The following is a 10,495-nucleotide window of genomic DNA, read 5'->3' on the forward strand; positions in this document are numbered from 1 at the left end:
GTGTGTGTGTGTGTGTGTGTGTGTGTGTGTGTGTGTGTGTGTGTGTGTGTGTGTGTGTGTGTGTGTGTGTGTGTGTGTGTGTGTGTGTGTGTGTGTGTGTTAGATTGACTGTCTGTCTCCTTGGGGTCAAGTAAGGAACCAGGAACTTTGGGGGGTCAAAGGGGCATCTTACTGTCTCCTCTACACAAACAAACTATGACATCAGTTTGTACAGACTTCAATTCCTGGATGGCAGTTTAGTGTAATTCTCACTTCCATGCCGGATTTCTAAAACAGGGGGACAGGCTGGCAACTAGACTAGATGACAACACCGGATTGAGGAAATTGACGAGGGCAAACCATGTGGGGAAAAAACAAACTTGTTTTTAAGCCGATATAACCATGCAACCTCGTGTATTAAGCCACTCCGTCCAAGCAGCGACGTCGTCAGCCCAGAACAGCTCTTCTGAACATTCAAGGCGCCCCGGGCTAAATCTTATCCAAATATGTATTTTCTCCTTTTCACAGTCTTCTCCATATTCATAGTGCGTAATGTTGAGGCTTGGGGAGCAAGTGTCAAGTACGCGGTGAACTGCCCGGAGCGGTGCAATGTGGATCTGTGCGGCTTGACGCAGCGCTGCAGACGGACAGTGCTGGATGACTGCGGTTGTTGCCAGGTCTGTGCGGCAGACAGAGGGGAACACTGCTATCGCACTGTGTCTGGGATGCACGGAGTCAAGTGCGGACCGGGATTATTCTGCGAGTTCTACAAAGATGAGGACGACTATGGAGATGAATATGGCATCTGCAAAGGTAGGCTAATATTCACCATGACACATCAAATGCGCAATTGCGCATCATAAATTGTGTGATTAATCTGTACATAGTCCATACATATGCCATAACAGGCAGTTAACCCACTGTTCCTAGGCCGTCATTGAAAATAAGAATTTGTTCTTAACTGACTTGCCTAGTAAAATAAAGGTAAAATAAAATAAAAAACATGTGATATCTATTTATATTGTGTTACATATTGACTATTACGTCTGTTTATTTCTTCCCAAAACGATTCCAAGGAACCCTGGAAGCTTCATTTCGTTCACGCTTAGCCTGACTGTTTCATTGCTGTTTTTCCAAAGGGATCTATAGTTTATGTGTTCATAGCATTCCTAAAAGTTACCGTAATGAAAACGACGCCTACTATGACACGCTTCATGTAGAATATGAGTATTTACATCAAGCTATGCTTAGCTTTCACTGTGGCCTTTTTGGATGCAAAGTTTTTCGAATTTGGAATGTTTACTATTTCTGCTCATGCTGACAGTGGTGAAGAGAACTGTAATATGTAGTCTTACATCACTATAATGCAGATCTGATAAAGAGCAAAGGATCATGGACCTATAGAACAGAACAGAATAGAATAGAAAATGCATCTATGTGGCCCGTTGGCATCCCCACTCTGTAATTTGTTTGTCTAATGGATGATCATTTAATTGCCTACTGTAAGTACATATCATGTTCATCTCCTGCAAGTGCAATAACATTGAATGGTATTCCCTTCCTTACAGATTGCATGTATGGAACCTATGGGATAGGGTGTGGTAAAACATGCCATTGCAAAGCTGGAGGTATCTGTGACAGAGAGACAGGAGCCTGCCTCACCTTCAAATTCTTCACCAAAATCGCCAGCAAGCTGAAGACACAGCACCCCAATGCAGGTAAGAGATTGAGAAAATCCTTCAATGTGAGAGACACCCTGTGGGACACAGATTCTGGACTATGAAGCACTTCCAGTGCATATTATCCAGTGCTTTTAAATCCGGGTTGAAAGGTCACGTCTTTGTCTGAGAAACTGTAGAGCTAAAACAGCAAATTCATTTGAGCATGTTTTGGATACACAATGTGGAGTAGCACTAAAGCAACGACACAATTAAAAGCAACCCAGTTAATTAAAGAAGCGCAGCGTGTGTATCTCTGTGAAGTATTTGCAGTTGTCATATCACATTAAATAGATATTGACCAGGTGATATTTCTCATTTTCAGGAGGTGAGATTGGTTCAGGAGATGACAGCACCAGTCTGAATGGGGAACGATCCGCTGCTCCAAAGTGGTTAACACCTCGTTGACACTCATTATCAAGACTTAGTTTATTCTGTGTAAATGTAGAAAGCATAGTAGTAAATTAAATGATTGAAGGATATATTTTATTATGTATTATTAAGAAAACACATTTTCTACAAGATGATTGAATGTTTTGAGCATCTCTGTTGTGGTGTTTCTATTCTGTACCAGTGCCTCATCATGTCATAAGAGTTGTGTTGTTCCAAACGAAGGGAGGTCTCGGTTGTGGTGTTTCTATTCTGTACCAGTGCCTCATCATGTCATAAGAGTTGTGTTGTTTCTCGGTTGTGGTGTTTCTATTCTGTACCAGTGCCTCATCATGTCATAAGAGTTGTGTTGTTCCAAACGAAGGGAGGTCTCGGTTGTGGTGTTTCTATTCTGTACCAGTGCCTCATCATGTCATAAGAGTTGTGTTGTTCCAAACGAAGGGAGGTCTCGGTTGTGGTGTTTCTATTCTGTACCAGTGCCTCATCATGTCATAAGAGTTGTGTTGTTCCAAACGAAGGGAGGTCAAATGTACCAAAGTTCAAATATATGTTTATTCTACTTTTATACAAAGTATGAATATATCTAGAATGTCTATGATGAGCTAACATTCTAGCAATGCTGCATTCACTTCTTCATAATTGAGATCATGTGGTTCAATCAAATGATGTGAAAATGTTGTGCTGATATGATATGACCCCCCCTTCCCCCCAGGGATATAAAATAATAAATAATATATTGTCTCATCCTTTTCTTCTAGAAGTATCTGCTGTGATCTGCGCTTTATAATTGTTTGTTTGTTTGATTGAATGATTGTTCTTTACTGAGAATCTCTTATTTTTCTTTCACCTGTGACCACATGGATCAATATATATATATTATATATTATATATATATATGTCATATCACCTGCCAATGTACAGTATGGTCTTACAAATAAACCAAAGTTGACCTGGAAAAAATCCGTTTGAAGCCCTGTGTTTAGTCATTGCGGTTTATTTCCCTCCTATGTTATTAAAGATGTCAGCTTTACATAAAGAGAAATATACATTTAGCAGACACTCTTATCCAGAGCGTCTTACAAGAGCAATTAGGGTGAAGTGCCTTGCTCAATGGCACATGGTCGGCTTGGAGGTTCGATTCGGCGACATTTCGGGTACCGACTCAACGTTCTTAACCGCCAGGCTACCTTTTCTAGAAAAACCACAAGGACATGAAATGAATCTGCAAAGCTATGACTTATCTGAATGCAACATGATTATATTGATATCACGAGGCGTTTGATGCCTGACAATGGAAGCTGCAAAACTGCAGTTGTCACACTACTTTCTGACAAATGGATAACATGAAGTGTATGTTCATAATGTATAGAAACTTTTGTGGTTATATGGCACATCCTTTTAACAAAAAATGTAGATTCTGGGGCTAATGAAGTTTACTTGAAAAAAAAACCCCAGAAAGGGTTGAAAAGTCTCCCAATTACTAACTTTATTGACACCGTTTGGTCATAACTTATAGCCAAGTTAAAAGCCTATTATTGTCTCTCAATTGAATCACTTTGGAACTCATGGAACTCTTGGACCTCCATTGAGTGGCCTATGTCCACCCTGACTCTGAAAATACCCCAGTCAGGGTTAAAAATAGCCTGTTATTAGCCCTTGCCCTCACCTCCGAGAATCAGCACGGTACACAACACAACTGTTTTCCAGCATTAGGCTTGTTTGTTTCCTATTCCTGGGCTTCCTGACACCTGTGAAAATGGTCCTTCTTCCTGTTGTTGTTGTGCCTGCCCAGGAATTTAAAAGGCTTGGAATTTGTCAAGTGACACACGTCACTGGTGTGACTGTCGGACCGTCATCCCGGCAGAGCTGGAGACACCGTGCTTCCTCCCTGGCTGCTTGAGTTTATCTGAATTCTTTCCTGAAACAACTTCAAGTCAACACCTAAACACAAACAAGTTCTCACACTCACAGGGAGCAAAGACATGTTGCACGGCAGTGTCTGCAATAACCATATTGGAATGTTGTGAGAAGGCACATCATAGGAGAGAATAGGATAGGACAGATTAGGATAGGACAGATTAGGATAGGACAGGATAGAATAGGATAGGATAGAATAGGATAGGATAGGATAGAATAGGATAGGATAGGATAGAATAGATAGGATAGAATAGGATAGGATAGAATAGAATAGAATAGAATAGGATAGAATAGAATAGAATAGAATAGGATAGGATATAATAGGATAGAATAGAATAGAATAGGATAGGATATAATAGGATAGAATATGATAGAATAGGATAGGATATAATATGATAGAATCTGATAGGATAGGAAAAAATAGGATAGGATATAATAGAATATGATATGATAGAATAGGATAGGATAGAATAGAATAGAATAGGATATAATATGATAGAATAGAATAGAATATAATATGATATAATATGATAGAATAGAATAGAATAGAATAGAATAGGATAGGATATAATAGGATAGAATATGATAGAATAGGATAGGATAGAATATGGTAGAATAGGATAGGATAGGATATAATAAAATAGAATAGGATAGGATAGGATAGGATAGGATAGAATAGAATAGAATAGAATATGATAGAATCTGTTAGGATAGGATAGGATAGGATATAATAAAATATAATAGGATAGGATAGGATAGGATAGGATAGGATAGGATAGGATAGATAGAATATAGGATAGAATAGAATAGAATAGAATAGGATAGAATAAAATAGAATAGAATAGAATAGAATAGAATAGGATAGGATAGGATAGAATAAAATAGAATAGGATAGAATAAAATAGGATAGAATAGAATAGGAATAGGATAGGATAGAATAAAATAGAATAGGATAGGATAGAATAAAATAGAATAGAATAGAATAGAATAGGATAGGATAGAATAGAATAGAATAGAATAGGATAGGATAGGATAGGATAGGATAGGATAGGATAGAATAGAATAGGATAGGATAGGATAGAATTGATGGAATTGATGTAAAATATATCACTAGCCACTTTAAACAATGCTACTTAATATAATGTTTACATACCCAACATTACTCATCTCATATGTATATGTATATAATATAATATATGCCATTTAGCAGATATACTTACAGTCTGCATACATTCTACGTATGTGGTCCCGGGGATCGAACCCACTACCCTGGCGTTATGCTCTACCAACTGAGCTACAGAAGGACCACTATATACTGTACTCTATATCATCTACTGCATCTTTATGTAATACATGTATCACTAGCCACTTTAAACTATGCCACTTTGTTTACATACCCTACAGTACTCATCTCATCTGTATATACTGTACTCAATACCATCTACTGCATCTTGCCTATGCCGTTCTGTTCCATCACTCATTCATATATCTTTATGTACATATTCTTTATCCCTTTACACTTGTGTGTATAAGGTAGTAGTTTTGGAATTGTTAGGTTAGATTCCTCGTTGGTTATTACTGCATTGTCGGAACTAGAAGCACAAGCATTTCGCTACACTCGCATTAACATCTGCTAACCATGTGTATGTGACAAATAAATTTGATTTGATTTGGATAGGCTAGAATAGAATAGGATAGGATAGAATAGAATAGAATAGGATAGAATGGAATAGAAAAGAATAGGATAGAATAGAATGGGATAGAATATGGTAGAATAGAATAGGATAGAATAGAATAGGATAGGGGTAGGATAAGATAGGATAGGATAGGATAGGATAGGATAGAATAGAATATGATAGGATATGATAGAATAGGATAGAATAGAATAGAAAGAATGGGATAGGATAGAATAGAAAGAATAGGATAGAATAAAATAGAAAGAATAGGATAGAATAGAATAGGATATAATAGAATAGGATAGAATAGGGTAGAATAGAATAGGATAGAATAGAATAGAATAGAATAGGATAGAATAGAATAGGGTAGAATAGAATAGGATAGAATAGAATAGGATAGGGGTAGGATAGGATAGGATAGAATATAATAGATTAGAATATGATAGGATATGATAGAATAGCATAGAAAAGAATAGGATAGAATAGGGTAGAATAGAATAGGATAGAATAGGGTAGAATAGAATAGGATAGGATAGAATAGAATAGAATAGGATAGGATATGATAGAATAGCATAGAATAGAATAGAAAGAATAGGATAGAATGTTATTCTATTATACAAAGACAATGTACTTGTGTTCAGATGGAAGACATTTTCTTTTCGTCATATTTCCGGTCCAATTTCTCATTATTCTTACCATCAACAATTCCATGGAAGGATGACTGGACAGTCTCTTACAAACCCTCAGCAGCAGCAGACACATAGGCCTACAGTAAGGCTAACATAGACTCCTTTGGTTATGAATAAAGGTATCTGAACCCATCATGTACTTCAAGGACATCATTTCAGTCAATGCATCTCTGTTTTTGCTATTGGAGGGCACACACCATACACGTTTGTTGAAGGGTGTGACTCGTGTGACATCTAATTATCACCAGTATCTTTCAGTAGACAAAATTAATACTGAATTTGTATATGCATAGAAACAGCATGAAGCGTGTCAAGATGGCAGAGTATGTAGGCTATCCAAAGTTTTCCAGCTTTTCATGTAGACCTACAAAGCTTTAGAGCTTCTTGTGGTCTAAACTCAGCCACCCATGACAAAGATAGTATAGACTTTATTGAATGCTAAGGAGTGGATAGCCTTGACCTGGTCAAGGGCCATGTCAAGGTAAGAGCCAATGAAACAGGACGTGTTGCATGTCAGGATGCAATGCCAGAACAACAAGCCTCAAACTGTGACAGCCAGACAGTTCAGGGTTGCAACAGAAAACGTTTTTAAAAAACCTAATTCATCAGAAACGGAAAAAACTAGTATTTCTTATTATATCAGGTAGTCCACTTATTCCCTCCCTGTTTCAGCCAGTGTTTTGTCTTCTCCATTTGGTGCCTAATGAACACGACGCAGGTCTGATAAGAGACTGATCTGCGAGGGCTGTGAGGGGTGTTGATAGTGTTCAGCCTTGCATGTTCCTGTCATTCCCCTGAGAACCAACACACTGAGACTTCACAACCAAACAAAGGACCATGTAAAATAACAGGAAAGTGTTGGTGAGAAATACCCTTTATCTGACTCCCCGAGCACGTCAGCGCCGCCTCACAGAAACAAAGGTGTGTGAACGCAGCAGTAAAGATCTCTGATTTATGGCCAATGCCCTCCTTTCTATTACTTACAGTGGACTTACTTCAGAAGTGGACTGGCAATAGGGCAAACCAGGCAACTGCCCGGTGGGCTATTCCATCATTTGGTTAATGGGCCGGTCTCACGGGAGAAAAAAAATATTGTTGAAAGAGAGAGAGAGAGAGAGAGAGAGAGAGAGAGAGAGACAGACAGACAGACAGACAGACAGACAGACAGACAGACAGACAGACAGACAGACAGACAGACAGACAGACAGACAGACAGACAGACAGACAGACAGACAGACAGACAGACAGACAGACAGACAGACAGACAGACAGACAGACAAGGAGAGAGAGAGAGAGAGAGAGAGAGAGAGAGAGAGAGAGAGAGAAAGGATTGCGAGCACGAATTAAGCCAAATGGCTGCTGTCCCATTACATAGACACAGGCCCAGAAAAGAAATGATGCATCAGAAATGCCTGGGCTGGTTCCTGGTCCCAGTCCGCCCCTGACGTTCACTACAACAGGTTGTTTATTAGCACAGTCAAGTGGATAATAAAAGGCAACATGTCGTGACCTTCTAGGAAATTAACTGATGTCTGGGTCTCCCACTAAATACAACAATGAATCGGACGGATGTCTAATTCAGGAATCAAAAGAACATTTAAACTGATTAGGTGGTTTTGAATTCCAGGGTAGTTGGCTTACAGACAACATGCCATTGAACAATTTCCAGTCTAGCTTTGAAGTGACAAGTGACATTTTTGCACGCAGGCTTAGCCTGGCGTGATACTACTCCTATATGGGATGGCTATGCCTCAACTGTTCTATTGGATTAATGTGTCTGTCCACTGGCTGGTTCCCTCAAGTTTGGTCTCTCTGAGGTGCTCACAGACTTCATGGGACACATTCAGCAGGGCACACCACGGAAAATGTTTAAAAACCGTTTGCAACAGAAAACAAAAATGTGCTTTTCTCATTGAAACGTAGATCCTACTCTGTTTCAGTCAGTTTTCTTCAGTTTGGTGGCTAATGAACACAGTCCTGGAGCTCTTCAACAGTTCACCCATATGACCCACTGATGAACTTTTGACCTTAAAGTCTGACAACCAATTGGAGCATTGGTACTTTCTGAAATATCCGACTTGTATCCTATAACTACAACCAGTTAGCAAGTGAGATTCCGTAGCACATGTACCTTATAACTACAACCAGTTAGCAAGTTGGAGATTCCAGAGGTCCTACCAGCACGTGAAAGAGGCATTTGTGCGCATCCTGGTTGTAGGTTTTCTCACAGGTTTGATTGTGATTAGTGTGAAATTCAACATTTTCGTCAATTTTAAACCAATCACAATCAATCATGGTCAATGAAGACATACGTTCATGAGTGCACAGTGCACACTGGTTGGCTGTCAAACCATGAAGCTGCCAGATAGGCTCTTCAATAACGGGGCAATAAGAGCTACTAAATAGCCTACTTTAGGCTTATGTTTGATGGTAGCAAGTTCATTATTAAACGTATGCACGGTTCAGTAGCCTAATAACTTGTAATCATTAAGCTCATGATTAGAAAGAGGTTTCGGCACGTTTCACCATAAACTCTTGGCTATGTTTCTTATTCGAGGTGATCGCAAAAGGCAAATTCCAGAAAATATCGGACATTATACAATCATACATCTCTTTCTCACAATTTGTTATTATGTTTTTCTTTTCATAAATTGATCTTTTTGTGTCAGGGCAGGAACTAAAAAGAATGTATACCTACATTTTGGTAAATCTAACCTAGAGTATATGTCTTGCTTTATTGGGTGGCAGAGTAGCCTAGTGGTTAGAGCATTGGATTAATAACCGGAAGGTTGCAAGTTCAAATCCCCGAGCTGACAAAGTACAAATCTGTCATTCTGCCCCTGAACAAGGCAGTTAACTCACTGGTCCTAGGCTGTCATTGCAAATAAGAGTTTGTTCTTAACTGACTTTCCTAGTAAAATAAAAAAAATTGCCATAGTGAGCACAGACACAGTTCCCATATGTTTATTGGAACATATACAGTATATGTCTACAAACAAAGGGTCTTGAGGTTCTTGAGAGAGCAGCCAAGGAAGTACGAGAAAGGAATGTGTCCATTTGAGCAGCTGCAAAGGGATGAAAACAAGAGGCTGAATGATACTGAAGAGGTACACTGGCAAACAAGAAAAGAAACGTGTGTGAAAGTGAGGCTTAACTATAGAGTAGCAGAGGCACACAAGGTCTTATCTGATGACCCTGGGGCCATACTTGCAAAGATTATTTTAAAAAGTTGAAGTTCAAGCACCGGGCAATTAAAATTGGCGCTGTAGTGTCACGTGATAAAATGTTACAATGTAGCTTGTCTCATCAGATAATATGGCAGATGTTAGCCCTATGCTAACCTCAACAGGTGGCAGGGATTATTTAACAAATTCCTCATCAGCCAATCACAGATCTTAAACTTTTTCTCCACAAACCAATGCTATTTCTTAAAATAGGTCAACTTAAGCCACCAGAGTATACATGTAAACCTCCACATTAAAGGTTTACATTTATCCATCTGGTGGCTGAGGTGATCTATTTTAAGAAATGTTTATGATAGGTTGATGAGGAATTTGTTACGCTAACGTGTGCCAGGTTTTGCAGTGATTTGACTTGCTGTGGAAGCTGACGAGTATAGTGTTGAGTCATCAGCATGCATAGACACACAATATGTACTCAGTGCCAGTGGCAGGTCATTAGTAAAGATTGAAAAAAAATTAAAGGGCCTAGAAAGCTGCCCTGAGGAATGCCTGACTCTACCTGGATTATGTTGGAGAGGCTTTTTTATTTTATTTTTTATTTGTAACTTTTTTTAACCAGGCAAGAACAAATTCTTGTTTTCAATGACGGCCTAGGAACAGTGGGTTAACTGCCTGTTCAGGGGCAGAACGACAGATTTGTACCTTGCCAGCTCGGGGGTTTTCGGTTACTAGTCCAACGCTCTAACCACTAGGCTACCCTGCCGCTTCCATTCAGAACACACTCTGTATTCTGTTAGACAGGTAACTCCTCATACACACTATAGCAGGGGATGTAAAATCATGTCGCTCTGGATAAGAGCGTCTGCTAAATGACTTAAATGTAAATGTAATACCACATTTGTTTTTACAGCAGCAGATTATGGTCGATAATGTCAAAAGACTGA

The 10,495-nt window shown here is 39.1% G+C and overlaps 1 protein-coding gene and 1 long non-coding RNA gene across 2 annotated transcripts; both read left to right on the forward strand.

The window, feature by feature from the left end:
* The first annotated feature begins 369 nt into the window (after window positions 1-369).
* esm1 (endothelial cell-specific molecule 1) lies at window positions 370-2,373 on the forward strand. The gene is made up of 3 exons (XM_046306803.1): window positions 370-792; window positions 1,548-1,697; window positions 2,023-2,373. Exons 1-3 carry the CDS (start codon window positions 486-488, stop codon window positions 2,103-2,105), a joined length of 540 nt encoding a protein of 179 aa, XP_046162759.1. The 5' UTR covers window positions 370-485; the 3' UTR covers window positions 2,106-2,373.
* Window positions 2,374-2,379: 6 nt separating this feature from the next.
* On the forward strand, window positions 2,380-3,049 carry LOC124000446. The gene is made up of 2 exons (XR_006832620.1): window positions 2,380-2,532; window positions 2,610-3,049. It is a non-coding gene; the product is annotated as an uncharacterized LOC124000446 (long non-coding RNA).
* The last annotated feature ends 7,446 nt before the right edge of the window (window positions 3,050-10,495 follow it).

The sequence above is a fragment of the Oncorhynchus gorbuscha genome, linkage group LG16, assembly GCF_021184085.1.
Source record: "Oncorhynchus gorbuscha isolate QuinsamMale2020 ecotype Even-year linkage group LG16, OgorEven_v1.0, whole genome shotgun sequence".
NCBI lineage: Eukaryota > Metazoa > Chordata > Actinopteri > Salmoniformes > Salmonidae > Oncorhynchus > Oncorhynchus gorbuscha.